The following is a 19,344-nucleotide window of genomic DNA, read 5'->3' on the forward strand; positions in this document are numbered from 1 at the left end:
ATAATAATAATAACTAGTTCTGTTGAGGATATGGATAAATTGGAAACCTCACATGCTGTTGGTGGGAATGTAAAATCATATAGCCACTTCGGAAAATAGTTGGAGAGTTCCCCAAATGGTTAGACCCAGGATTAATCATATGGCATAACAGTTCCACTCCTCGATGTATAGCCAAGAGAAAGGAAAACAAAAATACCCGCATAAAAATGTGTACATAGATAAGCAGCCCTATTCATAATAGCCAAAAAGTGAAAATATTCCCAAATGTCTATCAGCTGATGAATGGATAAATTAATGTGGTACATTCTTTTAATGGGGTATTAGTCAGGGACAAACAGGATTAGGGTACTGATACATGGATAAACCTTAAAAAATCATGCTAAGTGAAGGAAGCCCATCTCAAAGACCATATTTTGTATAATTCCATTTGTATGAAAATGTCCAGAATAAGCAAATCTATAAAGACAGAAAGTAGAGGGGCACCTGGGTGGCTCAGTGGGTTCAGTCTCTGCCTTTGGCTTAGGTCACGATCTCAGGGTCCTGGGATCAAGCCCCGCATCGGGCTCTCTGCTCAGTGGGAAGCCTGCTTCCCCCTACTCTCTCTGCCTGCTGTTCTGTCTACTTGTGATCTCTCTCTCTCTCTGTCAGATAAATAAATAAAATCTTTAAAAAAACAAACAAAAAAGCCAGAAAGTAGATTTGTGGTTGCCTAAGGCTAAGGGAGAAAGGGAGTGCCTTTCTTTCTTGGAGGGTAATTAGGCTGGTGCACCTGAGGTCTTAAAGAAATTTCTAGGTTTGTACTTTTGCCCAGGAAATATACCTTAAAGAATAAAGTAGAGGGGCTCCTGGGTGGCTCAGTGGGTTAAAGCCTCTGTCTTCAGCTCAGGTCATGATCCCAGGGTTCTGGGATGGAGCCCCGCGTCGGGCTCTCCGCTTGGCAGGAGTTCTGCTTCCTCCTCTCTCTCTCCTCTCTCTCTCTCTCTCTCTGCCTGCCTCTCTGCCTAATTGTGATCTCTGTCTGTTAAATAAATAAATAAAATTTAAAAAAAAAAGTATAAAAAAAAGAATAAAGTAGAGGTTTATAAAGATTCATCCTTACATATATGGATCAAATAATTATATATAATAGCAGATACATGGGGGCTCCTGGGTGGCTCAGTCAGTTAAGCAGCTGTCTTCAGTTCAGGTAAAGATCTTGGGGTCCTGGGATCGAGCCCCACATCTAGCTCCCTGCTCAGCAGGGAGCCTACTTCTCCCTTTGCCTCTCCCCTTGCTTGTCCTCTCTCTCAAATAAATAAAAAAAAATTTTTTTTTTTAAAAAAGCAGATAACCTGATAAAAGCAGATAATCTGAATGTCCTACTATAAGGAAATGGTCAGTCTTTTTTTTTTTTTAAAGGACCATATTACTCAATCATCAAAGTCTTGGTTTTGAGAAACATTTCATAATAAAGGAAAGTTTCATGCTAGAGTAGTATGTGAGAAATTTAGATAAACGGTACATACCACTGTCAGAAAAGGGTTAATATAGTAGGCTTGAGGCTGTTGTTCTTGGAAGGCCTTCTTGCTAAGGTTGGCCCCTCTCTGGCATCTGGGAACATGACTCTCCCATTGTTCCCTCCATCCCCTAACTGATAAGGTTTGGCTCACCTCCCCTAGGCCAATGGCACAAACCACATGGGTTAGGAGGAATACCTGCTTTCCTCCTGGGAGTCTAGAATTTGGGTACATTCTAGGCAAGGGTGCTTTTGTAATCAGGCCCCTGTAAAACCACTGGGTGTTGATTTTCTAATGGGCCAACCTGGGTGATGACCTCAGACACACGTTGATGCATTTTTTTTTTTTTTTTAAGATTTTGTTTATTTATTTGACAGAGATCACAAGAAGGCAGAAAGGCAGCCCGAGAGAGAGGAGGAAGCAGGCTCCCTGCTGAGCAGAGAGCCCGACGTGGGGCTCCATCCCAGGACCCTGGGATCATGACCTGAGCCGAAGTCAGAGGCTTTAACCCACTGAGCCACCCAGGCGCCTCACGTTGATGCATTTTTTGTTGCTGGGGGAAGGTTATGCTCTGTGTGACCCCCTCATGGGTGGGAGAAAGCATAAGGGAGCCTGTCTGTGGATTGCTCTAGAATCTACCCTTGTCCTCCCCCTTGTGAACTAGCTCTGTAACCTTACGAAGTTGCTGTCCTACAGCTGTGAGCGCAATTATCTGTTGAGTCCTCTGAGTCTTGATGAATTTGAACGTAGGCTGATCTTGGGGACTCCCAACACCTCACTAATATGAAAAATAACAATACGTGTCTAAAAATACACGGGCAGGGAACCAACATACAGTGGCTGTTCTGGAGTTGCATCATTATGAGTGACTTTTCTTTTCTTTTTTTTTTTTTTTTAAAGATTTTATTTATTTATTTGACAGGCAGAGATCACAAGTAGGTGGAGAGGCAGGCAGAGAGAGAGGAGGAAGCAGGCTCCCCGCTGAGCAGAGAGCCCAATGCGGGGCTCGATCCCAGGACCCTGGGATCATGACCTGAGCCGAAGGCAGAGGCTTTAACCCACTGAGCCACCCAGGCGCCCCAATTTTTTTTTTTTTTTGATACTTTCCAATATTTTGTGTTCTTCTGTTTTGATGTTACTCTTATTTTCAGAACAGGTTCATTTTTAAAACATTTCTGTTACATTCAGTGTTGTCATTGTCATGTTTAGAGTGGCTGACGTCTGAAGGGTCATCTCTCATTTTCCCTTAGGGTTGCAATCCCCTTGCACAAACTGGCCGGAGCCGACTGCAGAATCAGAGGGCTGCCTTGAACCAGCAGATCCTGAAAGCCGTGCGGATGAGAACAGGAGCAGAAAACCTCCTGAAGTGAGTGACTGCTGGCTTCACTGCCTTGTCAGGGAGCCAGCCTCTCCTGGGGCCTATTCTTCCTGAAACTCTCAGGCTTTCCCAGTTTTCTCTCTAATTCTTGTGTGTGTGTGTGTGTGTGTGTGTGTGTGTGTGTTTTAAACTTTGGGGTCCCCTCCTTGTTGCTGATGCCTGGAGCCAGCCCCTTCCTTGCCTAGAGCTTGATTTTATTCAAGACAAGTATTTTACCCAGCCTGTTTGTGTGATTGGGGATGGGGGAAGCCAGTGATCACATTCTTTTGTTTTCCCTGCTTTGTATGGGATGTATCTGTCTGTTTTCTCTATTGCCTAGTGGAGAAACGATGCCTCGTCTAGAATCACTGCTTGGTAACTGTCTGCTGGATGTATAAAGGAGAATAAGGCAGGAGGGAGGGAGTGGAACATTTCTGTTGCCAGTGTCCATCCCTCTAAGGAGAGGCAGGCCCCCATGCAGCCCCATGGCCTTGGAGCTCTGAAGGGAAAATAATTACTTATCAACCTTCGAGCTCAGTGAAAATTCACCTGTGTCCTAGGCAGCTGTAAGCTCCCCCCACATCCTTCAGTGTCAGGCCAGACAGTGTGCCAGCTTCCTCTTGTTTCAAAAGAGGAGAAAAGCCTTTCTTCTTCCTCCAGAGTTCTGGGGGTAACTCTTGTCAGCCCCATGCCGCCTTCTGCACTAGGTGGCCAGCACCGTGCCTGCTGCCTGGCCACGTGAGACAATGCCTCCTATAGCCACAGAAAGAGATGGGGGGGCTCTTTCAGGGACCTGGTACCTACAAACCCAGAGGGAACCTGGAAACCTGGCAGGATATGAATCCTGGGTGTTCCCAGTGGGTCAGCTGGGCCACTGGAAGCCGGTGAGCAAGCGCCCAGAGGCTGCTCAGAGACTGTTGGGAAAAACAAATACACCAAACCAGGCTTCCCCTGCTTGTGTCATCTCTCTCTCTCTCTTTCTGGCAGATAAATAAATAAGATCTTTTAAAAAAAATCAAATAAACTTAGGGTAAATTCATTTCTGAATCTTTCTGTATCTGTTCCCTAGGAAAGATGTCTGAGATATAAGTGGGCTAACAGGAAGGTGCAGGACAGTTTGCCTTGCTTTTGTGTTTACAGGATTGGTATGTTTGTTTGTTTTTGAAGATTGAGTTATTTATTTGACAGAGAGAGACAAAGTAAGAGAGGGAGCACAAGCAAGGGGAGTGGGAGAGGGAGAAGCAGGCTTCCCGCTGAGCAAGGAGTCTGATTCAGGCTTGATCCCAAGACCCCAGGATCATGACCTGAGCCAAAGGCAGATGCTTAACCGACTGAGCCATCCAGGTGCCCAGGATTGGTATGTTTGCTTTTGTGCACACAGAGACTTTTTCCAGAAAAGACGAAGGAAGAAGCTCTTCGAGTCAGTTCTTGGGAGCAAGACCAGGAATGGGCATGGAGGTGCCTCTTGTCATGTCCCACTCTCCAGTGTTTGGATATTCTTTTACAAAGTGCAGAAATTACTTCTACCCATTTTTATAGTGAGATCCTGCCAGTGCCTGGAGGATAACATCACCAACCACCTAAACCTACCACCAGCTCCCGAACAACCATGCCGTGCCTTGTGTAGGCATCAATACATGTAGGCTAGCAGAGTAATAAGCAAGTCCCGGCGTGGTCAGGGATCTGGAAACCTCTTCTCCAGCTACTTTTGTAACAGGGTAGAAGCTAGGCTGTGACTGGAGGAGACTGTGAACTATTAGGATATTAGGACATTTCACCCTTTTTTTTTTAAGTTTATTTACTTACTTTTTTTTTTTTTTAAGATTTTATTCATTTATTTGACAGACAGAGATCACAAGTAGGCAGAGGGGCAGGCAGAGAGAGGGAGGAAGCAGGCTCCCCGCAGAGTAGAGAGCCCGAAGCAGGGCTTGATCCCAGGACCCTGAGATCATGACCCGAGCCGAAGGCAGAGGATTAACCCACTGAGCCACCCAGGTTCCCCTACTTACTTATTTTTAAGTAATTTCTACACCCAACTTGGGCCTCGGACCCACAACCCTGATGATCAAGAGTCACATGCTCCACCGCCTGAGCCAGCCAGGTGCCCCACAACATTTCACCTTTTAAAATGTCTGGTAGGGCGCCTGAGTGGCTCAGTTGGTTGAGCAACTGCCTTCAGCTCAGGTCATGATCCCAGAGTCTCAGGATCGAGTCCCGCATCGGGCTCCCAGCTCCACAGGGAGTCTACTTCTCCCTCTGACCTTCTCCCCTCTCATAGCCTCATTCACTCTCACTCTCTCAAATGGATAAATAAAGTCTTTAAATAAAATAAAACGTCTGGCAGTGTCTTTGTCCCCAGAGAAGCCTGGAGCTGGGGACGGTCTGGTGTAGCTTGAGAGAGGCTCCCAGTTTTTAGGAGTGGCAGCCCGGGGCCAGCCGGGCTTGCTGTGCTGGGAAGGCTGCAGATGCGTTCCCCTCTCCCGCGCCAACCCCCTCCATCCTCTCTGGTGTGATTTGTGGTGGCCGGTTTTTGGTTGAGACTTTGATGTGGCTAAGGAGGCAGGCGGACAGCCTTGCCTCAGGGACTCCCCAAGAGTGGATTGCCGTGGATTGCGAGGTTCGTTCAGCCCCTGAATGAATTTGCTGAGCACCTAGGAAGTGGCAGGCCTTGTTTGTGGTGCAAGAGGAGAAGGCTACAGGCCGTGCTTTCACGATGCCTGATCTCCTGTGGGGGGACCTAATCCACAGCAGACAAGTCCAGTCATGTCAGAGGTGATGTTTTCTAGGGCGTCAATGAAAGGGAGATGTGACCGCGTGGCGTAGGCTTAGAAACGGGTCAGTCGGGGGGGCTCCTCTCTGACCAGGGGCCTTGGCATTTCTAAGGCAGGAACCGGGGTGGTTTTGTCTGTCTTGCTCTTTTAAGGACAGCGGCAAACCCCCTCAGAGCCCCAGTGTTCAAGCTCTTTGTCAGGCTGGCCGTTGTAATTAAGCTGGGAGCGTGGGGGCGGGGTGGGGTTGTTAATGATTTTCTCAGTGACCTCAAAGTTCAAAGTGGTCCTTTCTGGAGAATGTTGTGAGAGAGAACCCTAAAGGTATTTATTAATCTCACTCTGGCAGCACCAACGGTTTCCCAAAACAAATAAAGTGTTCAGCCAAGTCCGGCTCTGGGCCTGTGGTTGTTGCTGGGCGGCTGATTACGTGGCTGTCCCTGCTGCCAGGAGGTAGTTTCTGTCATAAATTGGGTGCTGCTGTCCTGTGTGTGCACCTGTCGGCCTTCAGGTTCTTAGGTGTCCCTCCATGGCCCTCAGATAAAGATAGAGCGTTTTGGAGGGGGGGCACTTAGGTGACTCAGTTGGTTCAGTATCGGACTCTTGTTTTTTTTTTTAAGATTTTATTTATTTATTTGATAGAGAGAGATCACAAGTAGATGGAGAGGCAGGCAGAGAGAGAGAGAGAGAGATGGAAGCAGGCTCCCTGCTGAGCAGAGAGCCCGATGCGGGACTCGATCCCAGGACCCTGAGATCATGACCTGAGCCGAAGGCAGCGGCTTAACCCACTGAGCCACCCAGGCGCCTGGACTCTTGGTTTTGACTCAAGTCATGGTCCCACAGTCATGGAATCAAGCCCCACTTCGGGCTCGTGTGCTCAGTGTGGAATCTGCTTCAGATTCTCTATCCCTCCCCTCTGCTACTCCTTATACTCTCTGTCTTTCTTTCTCACATAAATAAATAAAATCTTTAAAAAAAAAAAAGCATTTGGGAAGATGTCCCCCCAGATGCAGGAGGGTGGGGGTCCCAGTGCTTACCTGCATTATTGGTAGGGGGCTGGGCAGGCACTGAAGCAGGCTCCCTGCAGAGCAGAGAGCCCGATGGCGGGGTTCGATCCCAGGACCCTGAGATCTGCTCCCAGTGTACCCCTTTGTACCCCTCCTCTGAGCCGGATCTGCCAAGAGTCCATGAGCTTCCTGGAGTTTGACAGGAAAGAGATCTGATATTTTTTAAACGTACTTTTCTAGGCTAAGCAAGGACATTATTCTCTCTCTTTTCCCAGCACCCTGCCCTCCCTTGAGTAAAGCTGGGGTGGAAATGTGATGCTGTTTCTCTGAAACAGAGATGGTCTTTGTGAGATTTAAAGGATGTTGCCACGATGTTCCATTTTAACTAACTGGCCCTTTGCATAAGGGCCGGCCATTCAGTTTCTCTGGGCTCAGGTTCCCCTCTTGTACTGGTACCTTCTGGGCTGGAGCAGGGCTGGCCCACCGTGAGGCTTACAGGGGCTGAGTGGGCTTGGGAAAGACCGGAGGGGCTGGGCCTAGTGCTATGAGGCAATAGAGAGTGGTGGGAACAGTGGCCAAGTGCAGAGCATGTGCTTTCTCTGGAGGGGCCGCCCGCCGTGTGCCTCAAATGGAGGGGAGGACTGAGTTTGCTAGGGCTGCAGATTTTTATTTTTGTTTCTGTTTTTGCAGAAGAGAAAGATCTGACCTTTTTCTTCCTTTTTTTGTTTTTTTTTTTTGAATGTTCCAATAGTTAAATTTTAAATATTGGTGCATAGTTCAATGGGAGGTGGGGGGTTGGGAATAACACCCTGAGGACCAAGTGCACAAGCTTTCCCTTGACCTCGAGTTTGTATCCCCTGGGCCAGAGGGTCATGAAGCTCTGGGCCAGGGGCGACAGGGGTAGTGTCAACTGTAGTAAGAGTGACTTGAGGTTAGTGGCTGCTCACATGGTCAGTTCTTATAGAGGCTGGTGTATGTCTGTGCTGTGAGGTATGGGAGTCCCCTTGGCCTTTGGGGCCCATAGTAACCTTGAGGCGTGCCTTCCTACCCTGGCTACACTGGGATCAGATGTCCTGACAGATCGGCTGATCTGCTGCCCTCGCTGGTGGCCACAGGAGGCCACCAGGTGGTACTTGCAGGATTTGGGGTCAGATGGATTAAGGTCAAACTGTTCCAGTAAGGTCTATGAAGCTGGTACAAGTCTTTGATGCTCTTCAGTGTGGCTGTTAAAGGTGGGGGCAAGGGGGGAGGGACAGCTCTTTTACTGGAAGGCTTGGGAAAAAAAATTACACTAAAGCAGATGGAGTTATATGGGTCAGCATTCAAAATTCACCTGTATCTTTAAAAGAAAACACAGACATTAAAGAAATTTTGGACTTGAAGCAAAGAAGCAAGCCATAGTCACGTAGAAGCTAATTTTTTTTTTTTATAAAGGTTTTGTTTATTTTTTGACAGAAAGAGAAAAATCACAAGTAGGCAGAGAGGTAGGCAGAGATAGAGAGGAAGGGAAGCGGGCTCCCCAGTGAGTAGAGAGCCTGAGGCGGGGCTTGATCCCAGGACCCTGGGATCATGACCTGAGCTGAAGGCAGAGGCTTTAACCCACTGAGCCACCCAGGCGCCCATGTAGGAGCTCATACTTCAGGTGGAAAAGGTCTCAGCAGCTCCAAATTCAGGGAAAGAAGGTGTGGGTGTAGCAGTACCCTCGGGAAATAATTGAATATAGCTTTCTGTCCCTGTTCACGCTTGTTGGGCTGATCACTCATAGAGTCAGTGGGACGCCTTCTCATTCTTGACTTTCTGCAAGTGTGTGCATTCTCTTTATGAAAAACCCAAGGGAAGAGGCCTTTCCTTGGAGGTCCAGGCCAGAGGGAGGCCATGAAGAACGTACGTTGGAGGCTTGGCTGAAACACCCTTCTGCTTCTTCCTGCTTGGCCTTAAGGACTGTTTTGGCTCTATCCTCAGTTACTGGGCCATAAGGTTCTCGGGAGGAGGTTTGCAGTCAAGGGGAAGGTGAGAAGAAAGCCATCTTCTTCCAAGGAGGCCCAAAGAAGTGATTTGTTGTCATCTGGAAAGGCCACCCAGATGCAGAGCATCAGTATTGAGGAGACGGAGGCTCTGGTTTTAATTCCTAATTTGGGCCAGCTGATTCTGTTTTCATATGTTACCCTGGGCTCTTCCCTCCGCTTGGACACATACGTCATACTCAATTGATTGACCTTATTTGAGAAGTCCTGTCCCCTTTCACCAGCGAGTCTTTGAAAAATCATTCTCTGTGCTAGAAGCAGCTTACACTCTGGGGTTGGTTTCCCATTCGTCCTCATACCCAAAGGTTAGCATTGTGGAGACTGACCCTTAAGCCCACTCTGCGCTTTCCTTCCCCGGCCACAACTTTTTCGAGAGTGACCCACCCAGAGGTCCATGTCCAAAGAGCAGCTCGCTGATTTGTTGCAAATCCTAAATCTCAAATTGCCAAGTCAAGAGGGAAGAGAAGTGGCAAATAGGTATATAGAAGTGGAAAAAATCCAATTGGCCTGTTTAGAGGCTCTGCAGATATTTGGGCAAGGGTCTTAGGGTGTAAATTGTTACAATTAAGTTGGATCTACTCTGTTGCTGAGAACCAGACCCCCCCACCCCCACCATTGCTTCTAGAGAAGTGGTCTTTACTCTATTTGTTTTTCATCAACTGAAATTTGTTGAGCCCCCACCATGTGGAAAAGACAATGCCAGTTCCCAGGAGAAAGAGAATGAAATAGAAGGCAAAGTTCATGTTCTCCATCATAACTTCTGTATCCTTTGTTAGTCACGGGCCGCAGTTTGTCTTGGAGCTTCCTGGCAGGCCCTATGAAGAAGGGACTGTGACTCACACATATCAGATCCATCGGTTCCACCAAAGGCAGACCAGTTGCAAAGAAGAAGCTCTTCCCAGTTTCTTTCCTCATGTCCTTGTGGACGTGACCGGCTAGTGTATCAGTCACATTCTCAGAAACACCTGAGAATTTTACAGATTTGTGCAGATTTTACAAGCAACAGATTGTGACCGTTAGTGTGTAACGAAATCAATTCATGGGGTTGCTGTGGTGTTATAAAAAATAAATATCTGTGGGGTCCCTGGCTGGCTCAGTCGGTAGAATGTGAGACTCGATCTCGGGATTGTGAGTTCGAGCCCTGTGTTGGGCATATTGTATTTCAAAATAAGTGAAGACTCTGCCTGGTTCCTTGCACAGAGCTCCTAGAACCCTTGGAACCTCATGTCTTCTGTGTGCTAATGGGGGAACAGGACCTTCAAAATGGAGCTTTTATTTTTATTTATTTATTTTTTTTAAAAGATTTTATTTATTTATTTGACAGAGAGAGATCACAAGTAGACAGAGAGGCAGGCAGAGAGAGAGGAGGAAGCAGGCTCCCCAGTGAGCAGAGAGCCTGAGGCGGGGCTTGATCCCAGGACCCTGGGATCATGATCCGGAGCCAAAGGCAGAGGCTTAACCCACTGAACCACCCAGGTGACCCTATTTAATTTTTTTTTTTTAAAGATTTTATTTGTTTAGGGGCGCCTGGGTGGCTCAGTGGGTTAAAGCCTCTGCCTGTCAAATAAATAAATAAAATCTTAAAAAAAAAAAAAGATTTTATTTGTTTATTTGACAGACAGATCACAAGTAGGCAGAGAGGCAGGCGGGCGGGGGGGGGGGGGGGGGGGGGGAGCAGGCTCCCTGCTGAGCAGAGAGCCTGATGCAGAGTTCCATCCCAGGATCCTGGGATCATGACCTGAGCCAACTGCAGAGGCTTTAACCCACTGAGCCACACAGGCACCCCCAAAATGGGTCTTTTAACCAGGTAGACCAAACCTGGTGAGAGAATTGTAATTTATAGCACCACCCCTAGACTTTTGGGGAGGGGGCTGAAGATGGAGTTCAGTTGCCAATGGCCAGTGATTTTATCGATTGGGCCCACATAGTGAAACAGGGCAGCCTGCCTGCAGCCCCTCACAATGAGCTTTGGGAGCTTCCATGTTGGTGAAGACATCGAGGTGTTGGGGGCGTGGCGTGTCTGGAGAGAACAGGGAAGTCGCTCCCCCTCCTCAGCCTGTGGGTCTGTTCCAGCTGACTGCTCTTTAAGTTGTGTCCTTTAAATAAACCACAGTAAAAGTAAGTGAAGTGATCTCCTGAGTGTTCTGAGTCTTTCTGGCAAATTACCATAGAAGGGTGTTGGGAGAACCTTGATTTGTAGCTGGTTGATTGCAAGTAGAGGTGCTTCCCCCCAGCCTTGTGACTGGCCCCTGACATGGGGGGAGTCTTGGGGGTACTGAGTCTTTAACCTGTGGGAATTGAGTTTAATTGAATTGAATTGCTGGGCACCCAGTTGGTGTTAGAGAATCAGAATAGGAGAGTTGCGAATATTACTCTTTTAAAAAAAGCTATTAGAAAAAAAAGAGGGGGATGCTTGGGTGGCTCAGTTGATTGAACATCTGCCTTCGGCTCAGGTCATGATTCTGGGGTCCTGGGATCTAGTCCTACTTCGGGCTCCTTGCTCAGCAGGGAGCCTGCTTCTCCCTCTCCCTCTGCCTGCTACACCCCCCGCTTGTGCTCATGTTCTCTCTGACAAATAAATAAAGAGAATCTTTTAAAAAATAAAAAATAAGCTATTAGAATGGAATCAAATATGTTGGGATGTATTGTATGCACGGCCAAGTTTGGTTTGTGTGACTTTTGTTTTAGGAGTATGTATGTGTATGTGTATACTGTGTTGTAATATAAAATATATTTGTTACGGGTAATCATGCTACCTCCCCTCCCCACCAAAATCCCCAAACCAGTGATATTTGCCAGACTGAGCTTCCAATATCTCATTTCTCTGCTGGGAAGCCCAGATGTGTGAAGACATACCGAGTAGTAAAAGGGCAAGTATCTTTCTATTTGCAGCCAGGATCAAGCATGGCTTTTTCTGAGGAGGCGTAGCCTAAGTTTGTAGGTCAAGGAGAAGGAGTTCAGTGATGGGCCGGGGAGAGCAAAAAGAGGGAGTATACCTATAAACACATCATGGGGAGAAATTGATGAGCTCAGATATGTGGCAAGGCCAGGAGAGCCCCGGCGCAGAGGGCGGACTGTAGGGGAAGTGTTTTAGTATTTTGCTTTCTGGGGAAAAGGTGAATAGGCGGTGAGCAAAGTGAGCCCATGACAGGTGACAGGATTTTCATCAGCTGGCGTGGAGAATGTGATCAGGTACTGTTTCTCTGGCTGGCTGGAGCTCTTGGCTGATGACCCTCAGATGTCCTCATCCATGAAAGGAGGAAGTTCTAGTAGCTGGTCCGAGGAATGACTGAGGAACTGACAGGATGGTTCATGGGCTTGTGCCCTCAAGGCCTGGCTCAGGACTTGGTTATTCTTTTTTCTTTTCTTTTAGATTTTATTTATTTGAGAGAGAGAGCATGAGAAGGGGGAGGGTCAGAGGGAGAAGCAGATTCTCCGCCGAGCAGGGAGCCTGATGCAGGACTCAATCTCGGGACTCTAGGATCATGACCTGAGCCTAAGGCAGTTGCTTAACCAACTGAGCCACCCAGGCGCCCTATAGACTTGGTTATTCTTGCCAGTGTTACTTTTGCGTTGATTCCTAATCTGTAAAGTGAGGGGGCACCTGGAAAGTCTTCCAGCAGGTGTCTGAACTTCCGCTTTGAGGATTTAGGTGAAGTTCATACCTTCATATTGCTTACACCATTCAATTCCAGGGATCTCATTTTACTAATCCAATTTGCCAGTTAATGGATATCTGGATTTTTCCCACTTTTTGTGTCTTCTATGAGTCATGCTACTGTAAACATCACCTACACGTCTTTGTTGGGATGTAAGTTTTCATTCCTCTCACATAGATTCCTAGGAGTAGATGACTCAGTTGTATGATAATATCTGTAACATTTTTATTAAATTTTTTTTAAAAAGATTATTTATTTGAGAGAGAGTGAGTGAGTGGTAGGAGCGGCGGAGGGAGAGGGAGAATCTCAAGCAGACTCCCCACTGAGCGCAGACTCCAACACAGGGCTCAATCCCATGACCCTGAGGTCATGACCTTAGCTGAAATCAGGAGTTGGACCTTTAACCAACAGTCACCGAGGTGCCCCAGATAGTTAACATTTTTAGAAACTACCCAGCTGTTTTCCAAAGTGCTGTGTCATTTACATTCAGCAGTGTGTGAATTCCAGTTTCTCTACATCCTCCTCAATACTTGCTATTGTTTCTTTTTTATTACTAGTATTACTAGCATTGCTAGTACTAGTCTAATCTCATTTTGGTTTTATTTATTTATTTGCCTTTTTTTTTTTAAGATTTTATTTATTTATTTACAGACAGAGATCACAAGTAGGCAGAAAGGCAGGCAGAGAGAGAGGAGGGGAAGCAGGCTCCCTGCCCAGCAGAGAGCCTGATATGGGGCTTGATCCCAGGACCCTGAGATCATGACCTGAGCCGAAGGCAGAGGTTGAACCCACTGAGCCACCCAGGTGCCCCTTGTTGAGAATTTTTTTTTTTTTTTTTAAAGATTTTATTTATTTATTTGACAGAGATCACAAGTAGGCATAGAGGCATAGAGGCAGGCAGAGAGAGAGAGGAGGAAGCAGGCTCCCGCCAAGCAGGGAGCCCCATGCGGGACTCGATCCCAGGACCCCGAGATCATGACCTGAGCCGAAGGCAGTGGCCCAACCCACTGAGCCACCCAGGCGCCCCCTTGTTGAGAATTTTTATCATGAATCTATGTTGGACTTTATCCCACGTTTCTTTTGTATCTGTTGAGAGGACTATGTGTTTTTTTTATCCTGTATCCTATTAATAAAGTATGTTACAGTAATTGATTTTCGGATATTAAACCAACCTTGCAGTCCTGGGATAAGTCCCACTTGGTTGTGGTATGTAATCCGAGTTATGTTAAATGTTGCTGGTTTCCGCTTGCTAATATTTTGTTGAGGATTTTTGCATATATATTCATGAAGAATGTCAGTTTATTGTTTTGCTTTCTTGTGATGTCCTCCTCTGGTCTGGGTCAGGGTAAGACTAGAGCTCATAGAATGAGCTGGGAGCATTATTGCCTCCTCCGTTTTCTTACCCATTTCCTTTCAAGGGGATAATTGATGGTCTTTTTGGGGTGGCTGGGAGCAGTTCCCTCTTTTCTTAAAGCTAATTCTTTGTAGGGGTGTCTTAAGATTCACGTCTGGCAGCTCAGTGTATCACCGACATCCCAGGTCCCTTTACTGGTAGGCGTGGCTCAAGATGGGCCTGTTGCTGAGCATTTTGGAGATACCAGGTCACCTCTGGTCCTCATACCTGCAAGGGAACCCTCAGAACTTCCTTGTGGGGCCTGGGAGGTCTGCTCCCCCGGCAGCTGGGCAGCTTGGCTGAAGGCACTTTTCTCCCCCTTCTCTTTTAACAGAGTAGCTACAAACCAGAAGGTTCGAGAGCAGGTGCGCCTGGAACTGAGCTTCGTGAATTCAGACCTGCAGATGCTCAAGGAGGAGCTGGAGGGGCTCAACATCTCAGTGGGAGTCTACCAGAACACAGAGTAAGTGGGGGCAGTGCTTTGGGATGAGAGGGATGGACCAGTTTGAGGACTGAGTATGGCGTAAGAGTCAAGGGGCGAACAGATGGAGTTTGTTGGAAATACCTGGGGAGTTGGATGATAAGGCATCCAATTGTCCTTGGACCCACCTTGTGACATAGTTTTTGGGAAAAGCTGTGTGACTGGGTCTGGATGAAGAGATGGTGTCTCTCACGTAGCTTTGCCATGAAGATGCCCTTGTGGTTGGATCTGAGAGTCAGCCTGCTGATGGGGGGTCCGTACTGCCTGCCCTTCTTCCCTGTCAGTTTCATCACCGTGCCTAGGGCTTGGCTGGGTCGTTCTGAGGATAGGACACAAAAAACACACCAACTGCTTGACAGGGATCCTTGACATCAAAGATTAAGGGGACCCAGGTGAGTTCCCTGAGGAGACACTTCAAAAATGGGCCCCATTACATCTTCGAGAAACAAATACAGTAACTCAGAAGCCTCTCCTGGGGAGTTTGTGCCAGAGCGATATTGAGGCGGGGCCTTCAGAAAAGCTCAGAAAGTCTTCCCAAGGGGAGCTACCTCTGAAAGGGAGGTGAAATCACTTCGAGAAGCTCTGTGCAGGGAAGTGAGATTTCTCAAAAGGTAGGTGAGCACCAGGGGAAACTCAGTAAACAGTCCTGTGGATTCACAGAAGGACGACATTTGGGAACCCAGAGTCCCCTTTGGAATGTGCTTTTCCTGATTGCCCCCAAGCCTCTGCATGGCCCGTGGGGTGTTTTTCAGGGCTGGAGGGGAAGTGTCAGCATGTGAAACCTCTGCTCTTCCTTCTATGACGTCCAGGTGTCCTGGCTCGCTCACCCATGGGCTCCCAGTGTGGTTTTGAACACTGAATCAGAACACCCAGTAAGAGGCTTCTCCCAGTCTCCTCTGTGGTATTAAATGCCATTGTTCTGCCCCGAGGTCGAAGTTCCTTGAGTAAGCGAGTCAGGGCCCAACTTTGCTGATAAATGTAGGACATTTCATATTCCCACTTGCTGTTCTGGATTGCTGGGAGCCCCACCTGCAGAGACGGGCACGAAGGGCCCCGCATGATTTCAGCGTTGCCCTCACTGCCCGGGTGGTCCCCTGTGCCATCGGGGAGAGGGGTGAGAGAGATGTGCAGGTTCGTACTGATGCCTTGGGTTCGCCTCTGCCCTCTTCCTATTTTCAGAACAGATGGTTTCTTTCTAAGCACGGTGGATCTTTAAACATTACTGTGAGGCAGGCCTGGAAGAAGAGGTCGGGCGGGGCAGATGAGAAAACACGAGGCTGGAGGTCATGGAGTTTTGTTAGTGTGGGGTTGGGGCTGGGGTGCCCTGGGTGCTCTCCCCAGTCACGGGGAGAACAGGCCTTGTCTCCACCCCCAGTGGGGTGAGGGCAGGAGGGTGCTGGGGCCCAGAGGAGAGAGGCACGGTCCTTCCTCTCTCCTTCCAGTAGCACCCAGCTTCCCCTGCAGGCTTTGGGGAAGCCATGCACACCCAGGGTTGGATGGCGCCTGCTTTTAGAGCAGCCCGTGGTTTTCCCTTCGGCCGCAGAGACAGTTTCGGCTTACAGCTGCATTGTCCACTCCCCCTGCCCAGCATTCCTGGCCTTCTCCCTGGCTGGGCTGAGCAGCCCCAGGAGGTCTCCTATTACAGGTCAGGGAGCTAAATCTCTGTTTGCAAAACACACAGCCTGAGCCCCCTTTACTTCCTGTTAGCCCTGCCCCTGCCCCTAAGAATGTGGACTCAGGGTGATCTCTGGGGGAACTGAGTGGTCAGTTGGGGTGGGAGCTGTGTGGGGGGGCAAGTAGCTGGCCGGGGTGTGACCCTGGGCTGGAGCTAGGGGCATTTAGGTGTTAGGAGGAGCCCTGGCCCTCAAGCTCTTCTCCGTGCAGGTGCTGGGGCACCAAAGGGGATAACCCCCCCCATCAGAGGAGGCCTTGCGAGGGCTCAGATTGGAGGGCACAGGAGAGGTGGGACCTGCCCTAGTGGGGAATGGGGGAAGGAGGGTGGGGATGGGAGGTGATGGTACGCCCAGGTCGGGGAGCAGTGCGCACCCCAGACCCAGACCCTGCCCCATGGTTGGTCCTCAATGAAGTCAAAGAATGGTGGAAATTGAGACCTGGGTCAAGGTGGTAGGCCTCCTGTGTTAGGCTCTGTAGTCCAGAAGTCACAGGGCCCTGGGATTGGGCTTAGAACAGAGACAGGCACGTGACAGGCAGAGACAGGCATCTTCATGGAACCTGAAGTGGTGTGTGCAGGATTGGCGTCTGGAGGTGGGGGGTGCTCTGAGCGGGGCTGCTGGGTGCAGAGCGGCTGGGATCCCAGTGTTCACATACCTTGCTGTGTTCCTTATAGGGAGGCATTTACGGTCCCGCTGATTCCTCTTGGCCTGAAGGAGACCAAGGATGTTGACTTCTCTGTCATTCTCAAGGTAAATCTCAAAGCACGGGACACTAGATTCACTGTTTAAAAAGACAAACTAGGAATTGTGTATCCCTTGCATGTGGCCTTAGGCTCAGTGGGGCGAGTGTCAGTTGAGTTCCGTAAGCTAGACAGTTTGTCTGTCTTTCTGTGTCCTCACACCGTCTTTGGTCCCTACAAGGTGCAGGCCCCAGAAGGCAAGTTAGAAACCTGGGTCTTCCTTCCCCAGGAGGCCAAGCCAGAGATGGTGCGTGGAGGACATGCTTTGGAATTTTAAAATTTCACTCTATTTTAATTTTTTCTTAAATTTGGTGACCAGTGTAGGCCATGTTTATGGTAGAATTGCTAATTCTTTCCCCTGACATTTTATTATGAAAATTTCTTTTCTTTTTTTAAGATTTTATTTATTTATCAGAGAGATCGGGGGAGAGAGTGAGCACAGGCAGACAGAATGGCAGGCAGAGGCAGAGGGAGAAGCAGGCTCCCCGCTGAGCAAGGAGCACGATGTGGGACTCGATCCCAGGACGCTGGGATCATGACCTGAGCCGAAGGCAGCTGCTTAACCAACTGAGCCACCCAGGTGTCCCTATGAAAATTTCTAAACTTCAAGAAAAACTGAGAGGATTTTGCGGTGAATCCCTATATACTCAGTACCTAGATTCTGCTGCGAACATTTTGTTAGTTATCTTTTTATCTGTCTGTGCATTCCTGTATTGATAGACCAATCCATTCTGCTTTTTGATATATTTCCCAATAAATCAAACATGTTGGTTAACTATCTTTAAATACTTGAAAAGCTGGAAATTAGGAGTTTGTTTGGTTGTTTTTTTTTTTCCTCCATGAATTCCTGGAGATCCAGCCTCTTTTCTCTCTCTCCCGCCCTCCTCCTCTCCCTTCTCTTTCTGGTTTTTTATCCTCTCTTCTTTTTAAAAAATTCAGGTGTTTTTTTTTTTTAAGATTTTATTCATTTATATGAGAGAGAAGAGAGTGCAAGTGAGAGCACAAGCAGGGAGGAAGGTCAGAGGGAGAAGCAGGCTCCCTGCTGAGTGGGAAGCCCCATGTGGGGGCTCCATCCCAGGACCCTGGGATCATGACCTGAGCTGGAGGGAGACGCTTCACCATCTGAGTGAAGGGCACCCAGGCGCCCTATCATTCTGAGTTTTAGTGAATCACCTCTAGCGTCCAATTAGGAGGAGAAAAGGGACATGGAGTGGGAGGTAGCCCCTGCCTGAGCCTTCCAGCATGGGCACGCCCCAGTGTCCTGAAAAATGCTTCCAAGTATTATGTTTCTTTTCATAGCGGTCCTGTTAGTTGACTCATCTTGGACTACTTCTAGTTTAGAGAAGAAAAAAAATTATATGCACGTTGGGTGCTATAAAATCTGTCCTTGGGGTGCCTGGGTGGCTCAGTGGGTTAAGCCTCTGCCTTTGGCTCAGGTCATGATCTCAGGGTCCTGGGATCAAGCCCCGAATAGGGCTCTCTGCTCAGTGGGGAGCCTGCTTCCCCCTCTCTCTCTGCCTATTTATGATATCTCTCTCTGTTCAATAAATAAATCTTAAAAAAAAAATCTGTCCTTTTAAAAGCAGTCGATTCGTGCTTGAAAGCTTGCTGCCCTTGACCTGCCTTCTGGAGCTGAGACTATGAGTGTGGGCAGAAGAAGCTCTTTCACTTAGGGACTGCTGCCTTGTTTACATCTAGGTCCCTGTCCCTGTCAATTTGGGGTTTATTTTGGAGTTTGAGAAGGGACATTGGTAGTCTCACAGGACTCGGGATCACACGAGATTTGATTTTCTGGGTAGAAAACAACCCAGGAGCTGCAGCTTTGTGCCAGCTGTTTCCAGGCTGCCAGAACTGTGAGACTCAAGACAGCCCTTGTGACTGTGGAGATGTCTTTAGGTGCTTTTGTGGAATGGCTTCTTTCTTTCTTTCTTTCTTTCTTTCTTTCTTTCTTTCTTTCTTTCTTTCTTTCTTTCTTTCTTTCAGATTTTATTTATTTGTCAGAGAGAGAGAGAGCAAGAGCAGGGGAACAGCAGGCAGAGGGAGGGGGAGGAGCAGATGCCCCACTGAGCAGGGAGCCCTATGTGGGACTTGATCCTCGGACTCCAGGGTCATGACCTGACCACCAATTGGGCCCCCCAGTTGTCCCTGTTGAGTGGTTTCTTTACGATTCCATTTGTTGCTTGGCACCAAGCCTGCAAGAATGCAGGCGTGTTAAGGGAGACTTAGAGCAACTTGGAGCTTTCTGGGCATCTGCAAGGATCCGAACGAGTCATGTGCTGGATTCCACATTAAACTCAGTGGGAAAAAAAAAAAAAAATCACATGTTGCGGGCATGGCCAAGTGCTCTTTAGCTGAGGCTTCCAACCATGTCATTTTAGCCTAAAAGGGACTCTTCAAATGTCAGTCATAGGAAAATGAGCACATCTGGGGACATTCTGTTTCCCAATACCCGCCCCCCCTCGTCCTCGTGTGTGCTGGAGAGTTCCAGGCAGGTGCTGCTGGAGTTGCTCGGCCTGAGCACAGCTCCAGGTGCGGCTTGTCTTGCTCGCCACCATGTGTATCTCTGTGACACTTCGTGGTCAGCAAAGCTTCCCATTGTGATTTGGTTCTATTTTTAAACAAATGAGCTTTCCAATGACCTCATTAAAAGGCACCGTCAGGAGGCACCTGGGTGGCTCAGTCGGTTAAGCCACCTGCCTTTGGCTCAGGTCAAGATCTTTTGGGCCTAGGATCCAGCCCCAGGACC

At 48.3% G+C, this 19,344-nt stretch overlaps 1 protein-coding gene across 1 annotated transcript in view; it reads left to right on the forward strand.

Annotated features, from left to right (window-relative positions):
* Window positions 1-19,344, forward strand: part of RHPN2 (rhophilin Rho GTPase binding protein 2) — a 58,258-nt gene that overhangs the window by 11,663 nt on the left and 27,251 nt on the right. Inside the window, exons 2-4 of the mRNA XM_059383862.1 lie at window positions 2,747-2,862; window positions 14,039-14,167; window positions 16,533-16,608. Coding sequence (XP_059239845.1) covers window positions 2,747-2,862; window positions 14,039-14,167; window positions 16,533-16,608 — 321 coding nt within the window. The remainder of the gene's footprint in view (window positions 1-2,746; window positions 2,863-14,038; window positions 14,168-16,532; window positions 16,609-19,344) is intronic.

The sequence above is a fragment of the Mustela nigripes genome, chromosome 17 (genome assembly GCF_022355385.1).
Source record: "Mustela nigripes isolate SB6536 chromosome 17, MUSNIG.SB6536, whole genome shotgun sequence".
In the NCBI taxonomy this organism is placed as follows: domain Eukaryota; kingdom Metazoa; phylum Chordata; class Mammalia; order Carnivora; family Mustelidae; genus Mustela; species Mustela nigripes.